The sequence below is a fragment of the Coccidioides posadasii genome, chromosome 2 (assembly GCF_018416015.2).
Source record: "Coccidioides posadasii str. Silveira chromosome 2, complete sequence".
Classification (NCBI taxonomy): domain Eukaryota; kingdom Fungi; phylum Ascomycota; class Eurotiomycetes; order Onygenales; family Onygenaceae; genus Coccidioides; species Coccidioides posadasii.
Genome location: NC_089408.1, coordinates 4,455,557 through 4,477,267, shown reverse-complemented (window position 1 = coordinate 4,477,267; position 21,711 = coordinate 4,455,557). Strand labels below are relative to the sequence as shown.

The window sequence follows — 21,711 nt, the reverse complement described above, 5'->3', positions numbered from 1 at the left end:
GCCAGTTTCCTTGCCCTAGCGCCTAAACATACTCCAGCCAAGAAGGGGGAATACAACAAATATAAGAGCAAAAAAAATTGACGAATGAGATAAAATGATAATGCAAAAGAGATGGGAACAGGCGCCCATTTTGAAACTGCGGGGACAGAACGCACAGGAGCCGATCGAGAAAACCAGAGGAGCAACACTCCAGGATGGCACGGACTGTGTTCTCGAATTCAGAACCGAGACAACCCCAAAAGGGGTTTAACTTCCTCGTCCTCGCTTTCCACCTTTTAGAATATTTCCTCCGCCCCTTCTGCCACTAGTATTAGTATTACTATCCTGCCTCTTCCCCTGCTCCCCAGGCGTAACTAGTCTAACCTTCTTTGGAGACAGCACTGCCGAGGCACCACCACTCCCAGCAACGACAGGTGAAGGCGACGACGCGGCAGTTCCAGAGGCAGAAGCAGTCGCGACTCCCAGCATCCCCCTGACCCTTTCAACAGCCTTGCTTTCCCCTGCAGTCCAGGAGTCCCGTTTCGCAAAGGATACACTTGAGCTACGTAGGGATTGCAGATCCCGCGCCATCTTTCTGGAGGCACGGGCGCGTTCTCTTACTGGGCCAGGCCCACAATCATGTCCACAGCCGGGAGTAGCGCAGCCACCTTCGCTAGATGATAATTCCGTAAGCCAAATGACCTGACAGGCAGTGTGCGCGCCATGGCCGCATCCTTGACACCAAGACCATAGCGTTAGGCCACATTTTCCGGATGTTTTATGATAGAGTCCGCGCTCTCCCTTATTAAGCACGGAGGGATTGAGGGCAGCCGCGTTCTTCACCGGATCCTCTTCCAACCGGGACTGTGCGGCCGAGAATGGTGAATTGGACTTGGGCTCTGTGCCGAAGGTATTCATTAAATCAGAAGCTTGCATAAGCCAATCCTCCGGTGGGTTGCGGCTCATGCAGATCGAGCAGGGCGACTGTGCAACATTACAGCGCTGACACAGTTTATTATTACGAATAGAGTTTTCATATGGCTTATTGCACTGAAAACAATAAACATTAATGTAAGAGTCCTTTTGGGCATAATCGTAAACAGCGGGGTAAGTCGGTGCGCATTGAAGTCGGACCTCAGCGGCTTCAATAAACATTTTGCGACGTAAAAGCTGCTCGTTGTACGATTGAAGTATCGATTGCCGTTCTTCGTAGGGGATAATATCGTCAAGAGAACGAAACAGGATATGCAGCTTGTGTAAAAAATGGACTGCACTGACTAGGTCGACAGTGGAGTTGGAGGAATAATATTTTACCACCTCCCTCAACATCGACTGCGGGCTCCAGGGGGGGGATACAGATTTAACCGAGAGAGGAAAATTCGTGATTTCACTCTGAGCTCCTTCACATGCAGCAATATTGCTTTCAGGATTCGCTTGGGCGTCTAACAAAGCAAGCTGGTCTCTCGGTGAGTGTTCTTCTTCTGAATAATTACTGATTGGAGAGGACTGCACAATGAACGGAAGTGGTACGGCAGGCCGTTCCAGATGAATGCTATCCAGATCAGGCAGAATGTCTTCAAATGACATCCCACTCAACGATGCATCGCTCTCATTTCTTTCTCTGCCTTTTGACGGAGAATTATCCTGAAGCTCCGGGATAGTTTGTAGCGGACTGTCTCCAACCGCCGACCAGGGGCTCCCCCCTAAATCAGAAGTATCCTGTTTCCTCTGAGGAGAAGCAGCTTCGTCAGCAAGAGATTTTGCACGGTGGGAGCTATCCGTGGAGGCGGAAAACATAGGAAAGCTCTCAGCGGAGTCATGCCGAGCATATGTCATCGGTTGAGGCGGCCTGGTGCCCCCCCGGGATAATGTATCCAGAGACAATACATCTTTAGAGATCGGCTTATATTCCCGCAAAGCGGTCTTTTTCTCCTCCGCTATCTGATCATAATCATTTTTCTGTCGATCATCTTGGGGCTCAAGTGCTCCCTCATCTTGAAGCCTCCAGTCTGCACGACGAGCAATTGCACGCGGCGCAGACCTGTTACCGCCGGAGAGCGATTCCTTCTGAGCAGGCTCATGCACTTTCAATCGGTCAGGCGACAAGCTCTGTGAAGCGGGGAGAGGCTCGTCCGTTGAGTGTGGCTCACTTTGCCTAACATTATCAGGCACCTCATCCTGTGTAGCCGCCTGTTTTGACCACTGATTATGCCCCAAAACTGAGGGTGGAAGCGGTGCAAGCTCTGGGGGATCGTCTCTTAGGCCCGCCTCTTTATCACCGCCAGATTTACCCACTGGGACATCACACTTCGGACGTGCTAGAGGAGTGGCAATGTCAGATCCATTTTCAAGCTCGGCGGCCGTGAGCGCTTGACCCTTTGCCTCAGCAACACCTTCGAACAACCGGCTCGAAACTTTTCCAGTCAGTGGTTCCTTATTTACAGGTCGTTTTTCGCCGATCTGCTCATCCTTCTGGGACGATGGTTTCTCTTCAAGCATTGGCTGTTCTTTGGCACGAGCTGTAAGTTCCATTGAAACAACATATTTGGCAATCTTCCAGGTTCGGCCCAATTTGTACAAACCAACACGTTCAGCCTGTGCCGCATTATGATCGAAACTGTCCAAAAATAGTTTTATTGCTGTGGGCGAAGCGCCTTGACTAAAATAACTGGTCAACAGAGATGAATAGCTTTGGGCAAGATATGTGAAGATGTCTTGATCAAGCGTGACACCAGATATCCGTCCAATCATCCCAGTTTCTGTTGGTTCATAAGATCCACTTTTAGCAACAGCCTTTTCAAGAGAGACAACCTGCGGTGGTTCATCTTCTGAGATAGAAGATGCACCGCTGAGTGATTTGGATAACCTGGAGTATGCTGTTCTATTAGGTCGCTTTCGATGAGGCACCAGTGGAGGCTCATCGACTGCATCATCAGTGAAACTAGCATTCTTTTCATTCGACCCGGAGTTATAATCATGCCCAAGGAATTCCGCCAGATTATAGCTAGTGCTAGGTTGGCATCTCCTTGCCCGTTGATGAGCGAATGCGATATCACCAGATGGACTCCACGCCACGGCACAAGGCCTACGTCGCTGGATGACCTGAGGCACATGGTTTATATCTGCTTGTGTAAACACCCCTTCGCTGTTTACGGACCAGAGCAATTCACTTGAGAGCCATAACATGTCAGTTGCAGAGCGACTGTAATGGTCAAACTCCTTGAAGGGAAGATGTGGCCTTCGAAAATCCCAGAGATGAATACGCGGGTCTTCTTGATCGTAAGCGGTCACCACCTGCGTAGATTGCCAATCCCCGGTATCCGCATCGTCTCCAGTCCATGAAGCCGGGCGCCATCTGACATTCGACAGTGATTGAGGAGTGCGAAGCTGAAAGCACGGTTTCTGCCTCCGATCTGTCGATGAGAAGTCCCAGACTTTAATGAGTCGGTCTGCACTGCCGCTCACCAGGTGCTTTCCGTCCGGGTGCCAGTCAATTGCAGAACATGGCTTTTCATGTGCATTGATTTTCATTAAAGGGGCATTCTCTTTGCGTACATCCCACCGCTGAATCGCACCGCTATCCGTGGCTGTAGCGAATTCAACCCCATCGGCCGGCGACCAACGGACATCTCGCACCGCTTCACTATGTCCATTGAAACGATGTTTGCTACCGAAGTTTACAACGCCCCTTGTGCCCGACAAAACGCGCAAGTCCCACATCCGGATCGTCGCATCTTGGCTGCCTGACAGGAGCCACGCGCCCCTATGCGGATTGAAGGCTAACCTGTGAACCTGACGGGTGTGCTCATGAAAACGGCCCAACTCTACGCCAGCGCGGTTCAAATCAAACACGGCGATCCGGCCGTTGGTGGCAGCGGTTGCAATTACTTGGTCGTATTCCCCATTCGACCATTTCACGTCCCTTGCCGATAACTGCTCCTTATGCTTAGACGAGAGCGCAGCCGGAGACGCGTTGTGGGTTGCAGAATAACCTATAATGGCTGAACGAATATTGACCTCTTCGGAACAGTGATCGGGCGTCACTCTGATCGTTTTCAAAATTTCTCTACCGGCGAGGATGGCATGCGTGCGCTGGGGAGATACGTCAAGGGCAGCGATCGGAATGCCGGTCTTGTGGGACACTATAGGAGAAGCTCCAGCCCTGCAGAAAAGAGGGGTAAAATCAGGCACAAGGATCTCACCATACCGCAACCATCACGGAACCGATTAAAGACGGGGCCAGGCAACGAGGGAACTTACGTGGAAGCAGAGTGCTTTAAGCCCGCAGGTATGGTGCTGGTCACGCGCGGCGAGTTTTGCTGGGGACTGGGCGGACGTGACCCGTAGAAGAACGGATGGGCGAACCGCGCGAACGCGCTTGTCGCTCTGATAGCATATCTTTGCGGCGGCAATGGAGGGGGAGCAGGAGGGAGTGGGGGTGCTGGCGGAGGAGCTGCGTTCGCCGCAGACCCTTGATTCCGCGGAGAGTCGGTCATCATTTCATGTGCTCAGGTGGCGGGGTCGAGCGAGCTGGGAAGTGACCGGCGATCCATTTCCCTCGAGCTGCGGGACGGAGGCACAGCTTGTCATCTGGTGGGATAAGGCGACACGGTCGGAGTCATGTGCGCCTCTGCTGCGTCGTTCGGAGGTTGGTTTCTCGATGGAAGATTGTGAATCGGCTGGACGTGATTAGCTCCCGCACGGTCAGCTTAAGGTTTCACACTAGCTCGCACCGTCTTGGCGCTGGGGGAGTGGCAATCCAGCAAAGCGCTGCGATCGCACCGGCTCCCGGTCTGGCCAGCGCGCGATACTGAGACAACGGGCTGCGAGCCTCTGGTCCATCGCGTCTAGAAGCCTCCGTCAGTCGTCGCGCTTGGGTTCAACAGCCTGGGATTCATGGGGGGCTTCGTCGGGTATCTCGATACCTGCGCCAGAGGGGCTCCATCGGGGAAAACTACTCCTCACTACGGAGTACTCCGTACAAAGTACTAAATTACATGAAATCAATTATCGCCTTGTTGTCTGTGAAATCTGGACCCTTGATATTAGGTTTTGTCGCAGCGCTGCTTTTTGGGTTGGGTGGGCTGCCAGGACTTGTTCCAAGCTTTAGGCCAAGTATGGGCGCAAAACGGCCTTGTCTTCTTGTTCTCCGTGCTTGCAACTCCAGAGTTAACTCCCGATAGCCGTGGGGCATAGACGGCCCTTTCCGCCATCATATACGTGCATAACTATACCCATGGACACTTCTATGGGGCGGTTCGTCCCTCGCTCGGCCTGAAGAGCTTCATTGACATGGGTTCAAGTATGGATTTGGAACCCCAGACATTGGTCTCCTGAGCAGCTCTGGGTCATTGCTGCATATGCCCCACTGGGGGTTTCAACAGATATGCCGTAGTTACTCCGCAGCTCCCCACGCATGTAGAGTACAGTATGTATGTCCTCCGTACCTACGTGCAGACGAAGAAATGTCTCTGCATAATACCAGGTTCGTTTCAACATAAATTCGAGTGGGCCGAGCAAGGATGCCTGGAGAAGCAATCCTGCAATATTAGTTATAATTTGACCAGATGCCCTGATGGCTGAGCATGATGTTGTCCCACCAAGTCTTTCCTAACCGAAGTACCAAATGAAAAGGCTTGCTCTGGATGAATCTGCAGATCAATTCGTATTTCGCAATTCAAGAAGAATAACTGCGACCTAACCTCAAAGATCTTCTCGTTAAGTCTCGGTTAGTATCCCTGTCTTTAAGTACTAGAAGCCTTGTTAGGCGCGCTAGAAAATCCTCGAAAAAATAAGAAAACAACAACCAAAAAAAAAAAAAGAACAAGCAAAGAAAAGAAAGGAAAAATAAAGGAAAGGAAAGGAAAAGGAAAAGGAAAAAAGAAAGAAGGGTCAAGGCCGAAAGCCCACCAACCGCAATGTCGAGGCAATCGGTTCTTGCGTCTCGAGTTAGAGTGATATCATAGGAGCGATGATGTAAAAGTGCAAAATTCGATCCGCCTGACGTGTCATCCTCCAATTGCCGTTTAACTGGATATGGAATGGTCCCTCTCGCCGGGATAGTAGTTAGCTCGAGAAAGAGAAATGCGCCGAGCATGCTTACTATCATTCAGGACAAGAAACAACCAATTGCACGAATAAAGTCCCTGCAGTCGGATGGGATGTACGTCGTGGTTAAGTAAAATCGTGGAAAGGGAGGGAAATTTGCGCTCGAAACCGCCCAGCGCAGACACAGCGGGTAATATATCCTGATACTTTTCAAAGTTTCATGCTTTGCCGCTCCCCACGGGGCGGCAGACGCAGACCACTCCTGCGTGGCTCCAGGAAGGTAAATTTACACACGGAGAACACACAGCATACTGTGATGTACTCCGTACGGTATATGTGTGGCAGAGTCGGATCTGATTGGCATGGAGATATTTCCGTGAGAAAGCTTTCAAAAGCCGTGGAGTCGCAGATGTGCCTGAACCCATACGACAGGGTGAGCGTGGACCAGGGTGTGGAATTTGTTGTCAATCCCTGCAACATGTAGTATTCCCCTTCCCCCCAGGTCCAGACCATATACCATATGCATACGGCCACATATTTTATTTCATTTTTATTTTATTTTTTCTTTTTCCATTTTTCTTTTGTTCCATATTTTTCCTTTTTTTTTTTTTTTTTTTTTTTGGAGCCTCCACGACGAAGCTCGGTGGTTGCTCCGCACCCGGTAGAAGCATGATGCGCGGTGCGTGGGCATGCATCCAGCCCGGCGGAAATTCTGCTGGTGGCCCCTGTCTCACCGCCCTGGGCTAAGCTGCTAATTAGTAGCTAGGCAAAGCTGGTTCCGTCGCAAGACACTCACCGCCCACAACGCGGAAACTGAGGACAAGAGCTAGTCTGGATGGTGTCTGGGAGGTTTTAATTTGGAGGAAAGGTGAGGGAGGGTTGAATCTTGGGAGGAAATACACTGCGAGACCGTGCAGTCCTGTTTGAGCCGAAAAAAAGAAGATAAGTCGTCAGGCTCTGCTGTCAATTGACGTGAAGAAGTCTCCTTGCCATTTCGCCACAACTTGTTCCATTGCTCAGCCGGTGATCGATATTTGACTTTCTGGGGGGTCTTTCCGCGCCAGTCAGAAGACCAAGATTGAGTTGGAGCTGTCTTTTTTTTTAAACATCATCTCTCCATCTTCAGATACGCCACTCTCTCTCTCTCTCTCCCTCTCATTTTTTTTCTGCCTCAAACCCACACAGTACCTCTCCTTTTCCTCCTTCTCACTCTCCCTGCCTCTCTTATTTTTCTTTTTCTTTATTCTCTCCCTGCCTGTCCGCCCTGACCTTCACCTCTGTGCTCTCCCTCTGTACCACCATCCCGCAACAGTTGTCACCTCCAGTGACGTTTGGGTAACTACCTCCCCGCCCTTTTGATCTTCACGCTTTCCATAAAATCCCCCCCTCCCAAGTACCTCTCACCTCTCGTGCTCCTGAACTGCTCCTCACACCACCTCACACGCGTCCTCGCTTTCTGCCAGCTCTCTAATTGTTCATTTGCTCCTCCAGCTCTCGCTCTCTCTCGCGCTCTGCCCTGGGGGTTCCGGTCCTTGCTCCAGTTGATTCGCAAATTTTTCTTAATTTTCTTGTTTTTTTCCTCTTCTCTTCTCTCGGGACAGACCCCCTTTCAGAAGAAGAAACACAAAAGGGCTCTTCAACTGCGCTCATTTGCCTCGTGTCGGAACTCTGTCATAAACCCTTTCAAGAATTGTGCCCCTTGCCCACCTGATATCCCACTTGGTCACTGTCGTTTGCGCGTGCCAGTTCTTCCAGTCAATAACTTTCGCGTCATTCTTTCGTCTTCCCACTCACGACCACACACCCTGTATCATGGAAACTGCCCAATCACAATAACGGTTGAAGAAAGATAAGCACCAGGCTCGATAGAAATATGGAGTCTGTTGCTACTGCCAACGGCCTGCGGGACCAGATCGAGAATGAAACCCTCAGAAGCGCCCTGCAGTACCTGCAGACCAGTTCACCTATCATCATCGTCATTGTTTTCGCTATAACCTTTGTAGCAAACTCGATCATATCCGCCAAACACATCAAGAGCAATGCTGCTGTTACGACCGGCCCTGGTGGCAGACCCCTCCCCAGGCGCATGCGGAGTACGGCCGTGGTCACAACCCGCTTGGCCCCAGATTTCTCGGCCACGACGAAGCTCGCGTTCAAATGGCTCTCGGTCGGCGTGCTGTTGACCTTTGTCGCCGATGCAGCCTTGACCATGGTCCACACCATCTTCTATCGCCAAGAGCATTGGTGGGCAGGACAATCCGTCGTGGTACGTAAACCCCGTCGACGCTCGCATTATCAAGTGCTAACCGTGTGGCTTGCTAGATCTATATCGTGGGTTCGTTCTTCGCTTGGGCCATTGTCTTGGTATCTCTGGTCGATACCACTCCGTCTCCAACCTTCGCACAACTGTACCCATGGGTGCTAGCTGTGCCTCTGGAAGTGGCTATCCTGGCCGCGCATCTCGCTTTGTATACAGGCCCTCACCATGAACCGGCCATCGGTGATCCGAGCGGTGGTCCTATTAGGAAAAGCATCACTGGATGGGAATCAACAGAGGTCGTCATCGCTATTGTTCGCCTTTTGGCCTTCGTGGGAATTGTCCTGCTGTATACCTTTAGCTCTGTTGGCTGGATGGACAACAACAATGGGGCCGGCGAGTCCACAGAAACAACAAGATTGCTGAGCTCCGCATCTGCCATTAACAACGGTACGAATGGGTACGGATCGTCTCACCAAAACTCCAAAGCTCAGAACCCTAAACCCGTTGAAGCAGAAGCCGCTTGGGTTCGACCAGTCTCCGTTCCTTCAACTAGTTGGTGGGAATATCTCAGTGGATATTCCATTTTTTTCCCTTATCTGTGGCCTTCAAAATCTCGCCGATTGCAGTTGACAGTGGTCTTTTGCTTTGGCCTTGTTATATTGCAACGAGTAGTCAACGTCCTAGTGCCGCATCAGATCGGTACAATAACAAACGTCCTTTCTCAGGATGGGGGCGAATCCTTCTATATTCCTTGGGGAGGAATATGCCTATACGTCTTTTATCGCTGGCTGCAAGGAAATCAAGGTTTGATCGGATCATTGCGTTCGTTCCTCTGGATTCCAGTCAGTCAATATTCCTATATGGAACTTTCTACTGCAGCATTTGAACATGTGCATGGTCTTAGCTTGGATTTTCACCTTGGAAAGAAAACTGGCGAGGTGATTTCAGCATTGAACAAAGGAAATTCCATAAATACTTTTCTGGAGCAAGTGACCTTCCAGGTGGTGCCCATGCTTGTTGATTTGTGCGTTGCGGTCGCTTATTTTGCTATCGCATTTGACGTGTACTATGCCCTGGTGGTAACTGTGGTCACTTTTGTCTATCTTTATGTGACAGTTCGCCTGGCACAATGGAGAGCAGAGATGCGGCGACAGATGGTCAATGCAAACAGACAGGAGGATGCAGTCAAGTAAGTGTGGAAGTTGTCTTTTGTTGTCCTTGAGTGGAAATGAAGGTTTTTTTCCCCCCCTTTTACCTAACATTTGCTGCAGAAATGATTCAATGGTGTCGTATGAAACAGTGAAATATTTCAACGCCGAGCAATACGAATTCGACCGTTATCGTGATGCCGTCAAAGACTTTCAGAAGGCAGAGTATCAAGTTCTCTTCTCACTCACATTGCTGAACACAACTCAGAACACTGTCTTCATGCTGGGACTGATGATAACCTGTTTTATTGCTGCATTTCAAGTAGCCACAGGAGAGCGCAAGGTAGGCCAATTTGTGGCACTGTTGACATACATGGCGCAGCTTCAGGGACCATTGAATTTCTTTGGCACATTCTACCGGTCAATTCAATCTGCCTTGATCAATTCGGAGCGAATGCTGGAGCTCTTTAGAGAACAGCCAACCGTCATTGACGGTCCCTCAGCGTCCACATTGTCGCGTTGTACTGGGGATATCAAATTTAACAATGTTGAATTTGCATATGACTGCCGCAAACCGGCGTTGAATGGCTTGACTTTCCACTGTGAGCCGGGAACCACTACTGCTCTTGTAGGGGAGTCCGGGGGTGGCAAATCGACAGTGTTCCGTCTTCTCTTCCGGTTCTACAACGCTCTTTCAGGAAGTATCTTGATCGACGACCGCGATGTTGACACCATCACGATTGACTCTCTTCGTAGCCACATTGGCGTTGTTCCGCAGGATACTGTCCTTTTCAATGAGACTCTGATGTACAACTTGAAATATGCAAACCCGTCGGCAACTGACGAAGATGTATTTGATGCATGCCGCGCTGCTAGCATTCATGATAGGATCCTTACCTTCCCAGATGGTTACGAAACTAAGGTTGGAGAGCGTGGTCTTCGATTGAGTGGCGGTGAAAAGCAGCGAGTAGCTATTGCACGCACCATTTTGAAAAACCCGCGCATTATCTTACTTGACGAGGCTACCGCTGCGCTTGACACTGACACAGAAGAACATATCCAGGGGGCCTTGTCTACTCTATCCAAGGGGCGCACAATGCTTGTCATCGCTCACCGTTTAAGCACTATAACTACTGCTGACCAGATTCTTGTGCTTCACAACGGGCAAGTTATTGAAAAGGGGAATCACGAGCAACTGCTCGCGATGAGAGGACGATATGCCAGCATGTGGCGAAAGCAAATCCGAGCACAGCGCGCGGCGGCAGAGGCGCAGGTACTGCAGGTTCGTGCAGAGCGTCTGCGAACTGCGTCCACAACAGCAGGAGGTGAGGACAGTTCAAGCCAGTCAGACGATGAAAACGTCGGCGGCGATGGAGCCACGGACCCAAAGCCTGTGCGTCCATCTTTGGGCCAGCGGTCGTCTAAAATCTCCGACACCAAGGGCCAAAGCCACTAAATTCCGCTGCTTCATAATATTCCAGTTCGAACGATGGTTAAGACGGACATGAGGAAGGAGAGCAAGGAGGAGAGGAGACAACGAGGGACGAATTTCTACTTGATGCTGAATGCGCATTCAACTCATGGCATTTACCAACGGTTCATCATCGGAGGCGTCAAGGTCATTTGTCTTTTTTTTTTTTCTTTTATGGCATTCTCTTTCTACCCAAAAAAAAAGCACTGGGACGAAGTTCATGATGTTTTCTCCTCGATATGCTGTTTTACTGTACTCGAACGCATCCTAGGCCATCAATATCCATTTTCTTTTCCTTCTCTGGACAGGACAGTTTAATATTAATTTCAACTGCTTTTTCTGCGCATTATCTTTCCGGGGAGTGTGGGGGAGGGAAGGCCTAGAATTCTTGAGTTCCATGACCGTTAAAGTTAGCGCGTCAATAAAAAAATGCATCGCTTTGCTACAATATACATTTCTTGTTCGGCTTGTATTCAGTAAAAAGAAGAGTTCTCGTCGCCTGGGGCCATTGCGCTGGGGTCGCGACGAAGCCCTGGGAGGATGTCTGGAGGGATGGACTGCCAAGCACAAGCGGAGCGGAATGGCGCACGCCAAGGCCCACCGACGCTTGGCTGCTGAGCACAGTAGAAATTCGTCCCGTTCCGTGGAACATTGTCTCAAATATGTATGTAGTCTTGCGAGGTGATACAGAGCCCTTGACTTTCATTAGCCGTTGCAAAGGTGTGACATAGGCAACAAAAGCATGCATTGGCTGTGCATCACTCGCTGGAGGAAATAAAAAAGAAAGAAAAAGGGAAAAAAAAATACTTTGTTTTTCCTTCACTTCTTCCAATTCCCGCAACACGCAGCGATTTTGCTTCAATAGCCGCGACCACGGGAACACTTTCGCCCGCGCGGGATAATAACTACCCGATCGCTGGGGCGACGAGACATACGTACATACGTCCGAGGTGCATGCTGTACTCTTGCATTCTCATTTTTGACACGAATCACAAAGTACACCGAAGATGCATTCTCCATCCACCCAGCTCCTTCGGATATTGCGAGCATCCATTACGTCGTCCGAAAGGGCCATTGCGCAACAACCACATCTCCGCCGGTGTCCGGTTTCCCGACCCGCCAATCCCCCCTTCATCGTGCCGATTTCGCAGCAACACCGCGCAATATCCTCTTCGGTCGCCCTGAATGGCCCGGAAAGCAGCAACCATGGTGGCAACGGCAGGCAACCGCCCCTTCAGCCTCCACGACGGGCGCCGCCGCCACAGCCTCGTCGCCGCACTGAGCTCACCACCGCAGACCTGAAGCCGAAAACCCGCTACCGCGGGCCGCCGCCGCCGGAAGACTCGGACACGAACACGAGCATGCGGACGGATCTTGGGGCGTTGGATGTCTTTGCCAACGTTGCGGCTCCATCCACGGCGATTGATGCTTGTTTGGAAGATGGGTTTCATCTAAATAATGGGGTTAAGATTACCGATGGGAGTGGGTGCTTGTTGGTCGATGGCGAGGTGTTTGCGTGGAAGCCGTGGGAGGCTGGGAAGGGAGCCATGGTCAATGAGAAGGGCCAGTGGGAGGTTGCGGAAGAGGCATGGGGTGTTTTGAGTTTGGTGTGGCCGAAGCCTGGTGGGTTGAGAATGTCCTTTTCCTGCTTGTTCAATTGGTCTGGGAGGAGATGTGATATCTTTTTGGTTCGCTGACTTTTACTAACTCCTTTCTGCTCTTCGTGTAGACCTGCTTATCCTTGGTCTTGGTAGAACTATTCGCCCGATTTCGCCGGAGACGAGAAGGCATATTAACCAGCTCGGAATACGTATTGAGATCCAAGATACAAGAAACGCCGCTGCGCAGTTTAATCTTCTTGCTACGGAGCGAGGAGTTCGAGAAGTTGCTGCGGCACTGATTCCTCTAGGACGGAAAGGTTAGTGCCAATGCAGAGGGAGTTGTATACTCCACGGATCGAAAGCGTGTTTTGAGGTTTATCTACAAGTTGTCGAAGTGTACAGATAGGATTGTAAAGACGGCAGGGCTATGTTTTCCTTCAAATCGGCGAGACGAATATTGGAGGAAATCCGGTGCTTTTTTTTTTTTTTTTTTTTTTTTTGTTTTGTTTTTGGGAGGCGCATCTCCACTATTGGGCTGGATGGTTCGTTAATTACGGAGTGGATAAGCTAACTATCCTAAATAGTTGAGCTCTCGGATAGTAAAATAAAATAAATCGTATCGAGACTAAATTACATATATCTATCAAATATCAAAGCCTTCCAAGGTCGCCCGCGTTCCAGTGTGCCTGAGCCGTCAAATGACCAAAACGGGGAGGCTTGGCGCGCCAGTGACACCAACCAAGGTTCAACAGCCCGGGGGGAGGCGCCCGTATCAGCATCATCAACCTCAACAGTAGCCTTCTCTCTTCCTGGCCTTAATCTCCTTTTACTATGAGGTGACTTGGATGCCTCTCGCTCCTATAATATCCAGTCATTTCCCCGGGTGATTTCACCCGAACCTCGCTCTGCGTTTAGACGACTGTCGTCATAATGTCCCGGAACGATCCCTTGCTAGTACCCTCCGACCACTCGCCGGAACGAAGCGATGCCGAAGAAGATGCCCTCCTCACCGGTCAGCGGACTCATCGAAGCGAGCGTCGCCGTGGTCCATCATTCTGGCGTGAAGTTGGATTGTTCTCCTGGGCTTTAATAGCCACTGCAGCCGTTATCATCCTCGCAGTCGTGTACCAGCATCAGCAGTCGACCGGTAGACGTGAAGGAAGCTTGGCCCCCGGCGATAAGCCGGCAGGAAAACGGAATCTTATTTTCATGGTTTCTGATGGAATGGGCCCTACGAGTTTGTCGATGACACGGAGCTTCCGGCAATCGCGGGATGGCCTTCCCATCGACGATATTCTCGTTTTGGATAAGCATCATATCGGACAGTCTCGAACAAGATCATCGTCTAGCTTGATTACGGACTCTGCGGCGGGCGCGACGGCATTTTCTTGTGCGAAGAAGAGTTATAACGGTGCTATCTCTGTGCTGCCCGACCATAGCCCATGCGGGACCGTCCTAGAGGCAGCGAAGGCGGCTGGGTATATGACAGGGTTGGTGGTTACAACAAGAATTACAGATGCCACCCCCGCCTGCTTTTCTTCCCATGCCAACATGCGCTCGTATGAGGACTTGATTGCAGAGCACCAAATCGGAGAATACCCGCTGGGACGCCAGGTTGATCTTATCATTGGGGGAGGCAGATGCCATTTCCTTCCAAACACTACTTCTGGCAGCTGTCGTGGTGACGCCAGAGATATTGTGCAGCTTGCCAAATCTAAAGGTTTTTCATATATTGATGACCGTGAAGGGTTCGATGGACTTAAAATGGGCAGTGCGGCCCAGCTTCCATTACTTGGCCTTATCGCGGAAAAGAATGTGCCATTCGAAATTGACCGTCGATTTCAAAACGACATATATCCTTCTCTGGAAGAAATGACTCGCACGGCCTTGAAAGCCTTAAGCGATGCCACACGCGATAGCGACAAGGGCTTCTTTATTATGATTGAAGGTTCGCGTATTGACCATGCTGGCCATGGCAATGATCCTGCCGCCCAGGTCCATGAAGTCCTAGCTTATGATAGAGCTTTTGCTGCTGTCCTGGAATTCCTTGAAAAAGACTCTACTCCCGGTGTGCTTGTTAGCACATCGGATCACGAGACCGGAGGCCTATCGGCGGCCCGGCAGCTTCATGAGTCGTATCCTGACTACAAATGGTTCCCAGGTGTCCTTGAGAATGCCACGCATTCCTCTGAGTACTTAGAGACCAAGCTCTATAACTACCTTGATGACGAAGGAAAATCCGTGCCCAAGGAGGAGCAGCGTGCGTACGTACGTCGACAATTCGTGGAGAAGGGACTTGGAATATTTGATGCGAAAAATTCCGAAATCGACCAACTCCTCCAGGCCGGCGACCCGGTGCCGGCCGCGTATGTTTTCGCTGACATGATCAGCCGAAGAGCCCAGATAGGATGGTCAACTCATGGACATTCCGGTAGGTCTTGTGAATTTTCTTCTTTTTTTTTTCTATTTTATACAAAGCAGCTATCTGACTTATACTTTGCACTAGCTGCGGATGTGAATATCTACGCCTCTTCCCCAGAAGACGCCTTGGATCTTGTCGGTAATCACGAAAACACCGAAGTTGGCGACTTCTTAGCTAAATATCTCGACTTGGATCTTGATGCAATCACCCAAAAACTCAAGGAGACTCAAACTAGTCCAAAAGCTGCCACCCATGATTACGCCTGGATGGGCGAACCATTAGCTGATGATGTCGTCGTCGATGAACTCGACACCTACCATGGCGACTTCAAGAAACGTAGTCTCTCTGGGAGAAGCGTCAATTATATCGGCGGTGGAGGATGTGGTTGCGGAGCGGTGCATTGAATCAGCGCTCACCTATTGATTGGTCTCCTACAAGACTGAACCATTGCTTTTAATCTGGTGGAGATATCCACGTTCTGGCCCACGTGCATTTTCTATTTCTTTTCTTGGATTTTATCTGGCCAAGTGTACGGCGTTCTTTTATCAAACCAAGTGCGGAATTACATACATTTTTGTAGAGACACGGGGCCCGCTAGCTTGAGTCTCGATCGTCAATCTTGTTATCAGACATTATATTGGAGAACAAGATGTAATATCAAATGTGTTTTCTTTTTCTCTTGGCTGATTAGAAAGTACGCACAATTCTCTAAGTTTTCTCTATCTTAGCGGCATTAATGGCCCCAGAAGCCTCTGAGAAGTTTTATTGATTCCTCCTGCAGCTGGATCGGAACTAGCTGCGTTTTCTTAAAAAAAAAAAAAAAAAAAAAATTCCTGATGCGTAGCGATATCAAAGCCATTGTCCACCCTTGTCCGTGTGCTATCCCCCTTCCACAGGTCTCAACCAAAATTCCAACCTCCCCTTTCAGATCACCTCTTTGGGGACGGCTGTATCAAGATTGACGCCACATATTACCATGTCTATCATCCCGTGCAGAGAAGCTCATCCCCTCCAGTTCCAACCAAAGCGGCCCAGCTTCTTTTCTTTTCTTTTCTTTATACCAGCAACAAGGGGGAAGGAGGGAAAGGCGAAGTTCAAGTTCTTCCCCCCGTTCCCACAAAAAAGCAGCTCGCGCCTTCAAAGAACCTTCTTTCTCGATCCCTCCAAAGACAGACATCACACGGGTGTGGGGAGTAAATCGGGCCGATTATGTTTGTCAATGAAGGGCTGCAGTTTGGGCTGAGCTCAAAGGGAATAGCGTAGTTACTGCGCTCCCAGGAGTCATTTATCCGTTGGAGTTGGAAGAAGACGTCGTAGCAGTTGTAGGCGAGGATGTAGTCGAAGTGGTTGCATGAGTAAATTGCCCGGTTATAGAGGCACATTGTCTTCCAACGGTGAGGGGAGTTGAGAAATGGAAAGAAAAAAATAAAATAAAATAAAATAAAATAAATATAAATATAAAAATTTTCAGCTGATGAGCTGTGGTTTGCGGATTCTCTTGCCCTTATCTTGATGATAATGGCTTTTCCTGTTGGATTACCCGCGTTGACAGGGTAATATGCCATACGGATAGGTCCTACACTTAACGAGGAAAAGATGAAACAAAGAGAACGGGCTTGAAGGATATCTCCATCTTGGATATGTTGTGTTTGTATCCTGAGAATTCCTGTAGACAAAAGCCACAGGCAAACCGCCCTCTCTCATAGGCCTGGCCGCTAGTTATATTTGCCGTCTCAAGAAAGAAAACGAAGGAGAAAGCCAGTATGGACAATTTCGGCAATCAATCCCCGCCAAAGACTCCCCCGCCCCTCGGGACTTATATCCAGCATGCTATTTATGGCTTCACATAATCAATTGGGTCTCTCATCCAACTGGCAAGGAGGAGCATGTTTCCCTGAATGTAGTAAATATCATTAGATAGCACAGAGGTGTTTGGGTAAACCAAATTGTGCTTTTTTTGGTCCACACATCGAAGGGGCCTGTTGAGAGCCTCCTTGATATCTGTTTGTTTGGGTATCGGAAAGGCAAAGCTTTCTGGGATATAAATCGCAGAACTGTCTCAGTGTAGGCTGACCCGAAGAATGGATCAAAGCCCACTTGGGTAGTGTAGTGTAGTGACCAAAATCTCATCGCAAATCCTGTAAACAAATATTTTAGAAGAAAACCACCCCCCCCCCCCCTTCTCCCCAAAAACCAAAAAAAAAAAAAAAAAAAAAAAAAAAAAAAAAAAAAAAAGGAAAAGGAAAAGGAGAAAAGAAATTCAAGAGCAAAAAGAATCTTGAATTCTTCTAGTTGGCTAAGTTCCATAGCACTTTAGATGAGGATTTTGTTCCTTTTGCTTGCTCTGAGCAAATGGACATTGGCAACAAACAAAGATGCACAAACACATAACATTTTTAACAGCCGCTGGGTGCTTACCCTTGGAAGAAATGTTCGCTGTCAAAAGAGTCCATAATACAGGATAGATACTTTCAAAACCCGGAAGAATTGACAACTGGAAATCAGTTTGTCTGTGATCGATCAGGGGGTGGGATTCATGTCTCATATTCCCTGTCAGCTTTCGAAATGTTGAACAGAAAAGAGAGAGAGAGGAGGGGGGGGGTTTTACAAACAAACTCACTAGTTAGGCCCACAGGATGCTTAGGTTGGGCCGGCTGGTGTATGTTTGCTCTTTTCACAGAGTGAAGATTGTAGAGAATATCAAGCCAGATGGTACCAGCACGTTGCAACAGTTTTTAGACCACAAATTTCCTCGACCCAACTTTGTTCTTGGATCAGCACTGATGTACTGCCAATCGTAATAAAGTTTCCCGCAGCTGATATACCACAAGGCCGGCCCGGATCGGATGAGAATGGCAGAATCCAGCTGGGGATTGGTATGGATACCCACGCATGCTGCTATAATGTCGAAGAGAGTAAAACTGTTTGTGACTTAGTGCTTGAAAATTCAACCAGCAACCTGAGAGCTATCAGCTGCAAGAAGTAGAGAGGCCAGTTATTGCTAATCTGATGAATGGTATTTATCTTGAATCATTATTAGTACCTATTTAATGGTGCAGACCGCCATGCTGAAAATGACATTCAAGTACTCCGTAAGCTAAAAAGCGTCAATTAAAGCGTATAGCTCTAACAATCGAGTATCCCAACTGCAAGCAGACGTGAGGGAAAAAAAGATTTTCCCTAAAATATATACAACTGTAAAAAGAGCATAGAAATATTACATGGTAACAAGGACCACAAGAGCCACAAGCACTGCAAACAGGGACCCTTTCAGCACTTGCTCGTTTTGGGGTGACGCACCGCTGCTCTCATTGCCCCGGTCGCCACCCTGAGAGAAGTCCGTGGGGTTTGGTCTATTGCCGCCGTTAGGTGAACCACCGTCGGAGCCGTCGCTGTCTCCTCGGTTCCCATCAGCTCCGGGCCCGGCACCACTCAAACCGGGAACGACTGCAAGATCGCTGGTCTGACTGGGTCTCCTGGTTCCACTGGCGGATGGATAATCCTTATCGGTGTCACGGCCGTTGCCCAGGAATGACTTCAAAACGGTATTCTTATTGGTAATCTTGACTGTATCTTCGGTTCCCTTCTCATCGGTGAAGATGTAGGACTTGCTGCCCTCAACCTTGGCGTCATTTGGGGGATCGTAGCACTCGACGGTGACTTCATCAAAGAGAGCATAATAATAGCCGTGGTTCTTGATGTCTTCGTGGTTCCAATCAACAAGCCCGCCAGCCCATTCGATAGTGCCCTCACCATTACTTGGAAGACCGGCCGGCCAGAGGGAGAGTTGCACACGGGAGGGGGTTTGAGGGTAGGCGTATTGGTTCGAGGTCTTGTTGAAGGTTTCAGATCTCTTCTTGACGCGGACGGGCTTGCCGTCGATGGACCACGTGATCGACTCAGGCTTCCAGTCGATCTCGTAGGTGTGAAATTCATCGAAGGTGTCAGAAGCAGACGCGTTTTGTCCGTTAGTATCTGCAGGCAATATGTGAGTGCCGTTCTCAAGTACAAGAATTTTTACGAAAAAAAGGTCAGGGGAGAAGAGGAAATTGTGACTAACAGTCGGTGATTCCTTGGAAGTAGTAGTTGGTCTGAGCATTCTGCAAATCGACGCCGACAAACTCGAAGTCGATCTCGTCCTTCATGTCGGAGAGGAGGATAAATGCAGTGACCACGCCCTTGCCACGGCTAGTCTTCAACCGAGCAGTGGTCTTGCCGTACCACATGTAATGGTTGTTAGCCATGAGCGTACCAACGGTATCGGGAGCCATGGTCAAGATGAGACTGCCGTCGCTCGTCAACGGCTCGCCACTCGATACCCAGTCCGCCTTGCTCGCATCGCCAAGGTACTTTGTGTTGGGGGCGACGCCATCAAGGTTATCCCACCTGTAGGTCTTGCTCTTGCATACGGGCGCCGGAAGGCAAGAGTCGATTGCGAAGGACCATTTTGGGTCGCAGCCACCGAGGCAGTATGCACCGGAGCCGCAGTCTCCGTATTCTATATGAACAACAGCACGTTAACGATCGAGCTCCGGCGCAAAAGCATACGGAGTCGGGGTCAGTAAAGGTTTCACACACGAGAACAGCACGGAGCGCTTTCAGGGCACTTCTGGCTTGGGCCGCACTTCTGCGGCTTGGCGGCCACGAAGGCTTGGGACGAAAGGGCCAAAGCCAGTGCGTATGCCAGCAGACGAGTCATGGCGAGGAGATCGGGGGAGCAAGCAGTCGTTCAAAGGGATTTTGGGTTTTCCGCGCCCCTGGCGATGTAGACTGATATAATATAATGGGATGGACCGTATATATAGGGAGGCGTGTGTATATATACGGAGCAGGCAGCGCTGGATATTGTTCATAAACGATTTGCCCGAAAGAGATAAAAAGTTCCCGTTTCGACGCACGATCTGGGAAGGACCTACAACTTGCGCCGGGGGGAAAGATCGATGGAGTTTTAAGTGGAGATCGAAGCGGGAAAGAGCAAACGGAAGTTTTTATTGTTGGGTGGGGGGAAAGCGCGACTTCCACAACGAGGGACTGCGAAACGGGAAACCCGGAAAAAGGGGTTGCGGGAGGCAGGAAGGATGGGAGGAGACGGAAGCCCGAAAAGAAACACCAAAAAAATAAAAATAAAAATAAGCAAAGACGAAGAAGAAGAAGAAGAAGAAGAAGAAGAAGAAGGACGAGAGAATGAGACTCGATCTGCAAAGGGGAGAGAGCGTGAAACGAGTGACTGCTGCCTCTGGAGACGAGATGGGATGGGGTGGGATGAGAGAAGAGGAAAAAACGAAAGGTGGAAGTGGACTGGGAAAATGAGGGTCGAGGAAGATGCCAGGGAGGGCCCACTGCGAGCATGATATAACTGAGTTGACAGGCTGTGACTTGACTGACTTTGCTACCGGCTGCCACTTTCCTACGCGAGAGCGAGCAAGCTAGGATTCAGGGGGGTGTCTTCTGATACCACGCCAAGGAGAGCCCACGGAATTTCCAAAGTCAATTGCCTTGGTGAGGCTTCCACCAATCAGCAGCAACAGAACTTATAGCCACAGCCAATCAGAACCGCCGTCATCCGAAATATCCGGAAGAACAAGCATTTTGGCGCGGAAAGTCCGCAGCCGATTTGAGGGGAGAGTTCGTCAACTGCAGCCAATCAGCGGGCGAGTTCGATGCGACTTTCGTCCGTTTAGGTTTAGCGGGGCCACTTCTCATGCCACCTGATGTCTCACTCGCATAGGACAAATACAGGAAAAAAAAAAAAAAAAAAAAAAAGAGAAAAGAAAAAGAAAAAAGAAAATAAGAGTTTAAAAATACAGGGCGGACTGCACTCGAGACAGAGCTCGGATGGTCATTCGCCGCCTCTTCCCCGGGGGTGTACGTGGAGGCGGAAAGCCTGGTCTCTTCGGGCTGTTGTTTAGCCAACTTTCGTGGTATTGTTTCGTCACAAGACGTTTGGCATGGCCTGACTTGTCCAACTTCGCCTCCTTGGGGGTGTGACTGACTAGCCCGACCGGCTTCAGAGACAGACGTCTCACCAGAAACCCCATCCGATGCCCCTTGGTGTGACGCGGTGCGTGGATGTCGGAGTTTTTCCGCAGCTCCTCGATCGCCCAGCAGTCACACACCGGAAAAAAAAAGAAGAAGGGGGAGAGGGCGGGAATCAGATGAACAGGATGCCTCTGCATCACGATGGCTGATGGTCTTCTTCTGCCTGGACGTCATACATTTTGGCGGATGCGGCTCGTTCCAACAAGATGCGTAATTTCCAGAGTTTTTGGCTGCTGCGGGGGGTTTTGGTTTGGCTTGCCGTGGGTCCCGGAAGCATGTACAGGCGGGACCCGCCTCTCATGCGTCGAAACATTTCCACGTCCCCCCAGACATTTCGATCCAGGGCGTTGGTTGAAGTGAAACCGTTTGTGACATTCTCTTTTTTTGTCCGATGTTAACTCAACCTGACACCACAACCCATCAACAGTTCGAATTCTCTTTTCAACTCGCCCCTCATCCTTCTTGTTCTTTTCCTTTTTTTTTCTTTTTTTTCTTTTTTTTTTTTCCTTCCCTCAAACAAAGATCATTTTGATTGGAATGGTTGCCCACCTGGAATACTTTTCTTTAAACCATGGTTTTCGTGATCTATCAATTTCAAAACGGACAAGCTCAAATTAGTGTTGTATTCACGTCGTCCATGGAAAACAAAATCATTTGATACGCGTGCAATCAGCGTGCCAGGTGTGCTGGTAAAAAGTATTTCCACTGTGATGGAGCAGAGGATTGTCAGAAGTTCAGACAAA

General features: G+C 49.6%; 5 protein-coding genes across 5 annotated transcripts; 3 read left to right on the top strand and 2 right to left on the bottom strand.

Annotated features, from left to right (window-relative positions):
• Nucleotides 1–192: 192 nt before the first annotated feature.
• RTC1 (SEA (Seh1-associated) complex subunit) lies at nt 193–4,543 on the bottom strand. The gene is made up of 3 exons (XM_003071640.2): nt 4,240–4,543; nt 2,130–4,141; nt 193–2,063 (listed from the first exon to the last, which is right to left on the bottom strand). The coding sequence occupies exons 1-3, from the start codon at nt 4,476–4,478 to the stop codon at nt 247–249; spliced, it is 4,068 nt and encodes a 1,355-aa protein (XP_003071686.2). The 5' UTR covers nt 4,479–4,543; the 3' UTR covers nt 193–246.
• Nucleotides 4,544–7,164: 2,621 nt separating this feature from the next.
• Nucleotides 7,165–11,350, top strand: D8B26_003900 (uncharacterized protein). The gene is made up of 3 exons (XM_066124301.1): nt 7,165–8,293; nt 8,350–9,476; nt 9,559–11,350. Exons 1-3 carry the CDS (start codon nt 7,901–7,903, stop codon nt 10,889–10,891), a joined length of 2,853 nt encoding a protein of 950 aa, XP_065980381.1. The 5' UTR covers nt 7,165–7,900; the 3' UTR covers nt 10,892–11,350.
• Nucleotides 11,351–11,913: 563 nt separating this feature from the next.
• On the top strand, nt 11,914–13,132 carry D8B26_003899 (uncharacterized protein; the record flags this gene model as incomplete). Its single annotated transcript, XM_003071642.2, has 2 exons — nt 11,914–12,529; nt 12,636–13,132. 2 exons carry the CDS (start codon nt 11,914–11,916, stop codon nt 12,827–12,829), a joined length of 810 nt encoding a protein of 269 aa, XP_003071688.2. The 3' UTR covers nt 12,830–13,132.
• Nucleotides 13,133–13,211: 79 nt separating this feature from the next.
• On the top strand, nt 13,212–15,675 carry D8B26_003898 (uncharacterized protein). Its single transcript, XM_003071643.2, has 2 exons — nt 13,212–14,938; nt 15,014–15,675. Exons 1-2 carry the CDS (start codon nt 13,438–13,440, stop codon nt 15,331–15,333), a joined length of 1,821 nt encoding a protein of 606 aa, XP_003071689.2. The 5' UTR covers nt 13,212–13,437; the 3' UTR covers nt 15,334–15,675.
• Nucleotides 15,676–17,927: 2,252 nt separating this feature from the next.
• Nucleotides 17,928–20,332, bottom strand: CRF2 (Putative glycosidase crf2). Its single transcript, XM_003071644.2, has 3 exons — nt 19,508–20,332; nt 18,990–19,427; nt 17,928–18,904 (listed from the first exon to the last, which is right to left on the bottom strand). The coding sequence occupies exons 1-3, from the start codon at nt 19,626–19,628 to the stop codon at nt 18,147–18,149; spliced, it is 1,317 nt and encodes a 438-aa protein (XP_003071690.2). The 5' UTR covers nt 19,629–20,332; the 3' UTR covers nt 17,928–18,146.
• Between the last annotated feature and the right edge of the window lie 1,379 nt (nt 20,333–21,711).

Coding starts and splice junctions, on each gene's coding strand:
- D8B26_003900 (XM_066124301.1), top strand. CDS start 7,901: ATGGAGTCTGTTGCTACTGCCAACGGCCTGCGGGACCAGATCGAGAAT. Junction 8,294..8,349: donor GGGCAGGACAATCCGTCGTG/GTACGTAAACCC, acceptor GTGGCTTGCTAG/ATCTATATCGTGGGTTCGTT. Junction 9,477..9,558: donor AGACAGGAGGATGCAGTCAA/GTAAGTGTGGAA, acceptor CATTTGCTGCAG/AAATGATTCAATGGTGTCGT.
- CRF2 (XM_003071644.2), bottom strand. CDS start 19,628: ATGACTCGTCTGCTGGCATACGCACTGGCTTTGGCCCTTTCGTCCCAA. Junction 19,428..19,507: donor AAGCGCTCCGTGCTGTTCTC/GTGTGTGAAACC, acceptor TTGTTCATATAG/AATACGGAGACTGCGGCTCC. Junction 18,905..18,989: donor CTTCCAAGGAATCACCGACT/GTTAGTCACAAT, acceptor TATTGCCTGCAG/ATACTAACGGACAAAACGCG.
- RTC1 (XM_003071640.2), bottom strand. CDS start 4,478: ATGATGACCGACTCTCCGCGGAATCAAGGGTCTGCGGCGAACGCAGCT. Junction 4,142..4,239: donor TTAAAGCACTCTGCTTCCAC/GTAAGTTCCCTC, acceptor TCTTTTCTGCAG/GGCTGGAGCTTCTCCTATAG. Junction 2,064..2,129: donor GCCTGATAATGTTAGGCAAA/GTGAGCCACACT, acceptor ACCGATTGAAAG/TGCATGAGCCTGCTCAGAAG.
- D8B26_003898 (XM_003071643.2), top strand. CDS start 13,438: ATGTCCCGGAACGATCCCTTGCTAGTACCCTCCGACCACTCGCCGGAA. Junction 14,939..15,013: donor GTCAACTCATGGACATTCCG/GTAGGTCTTGTG, acceptor ACTTTGCACTAG/CTGCGGATGTGAATATCTAC.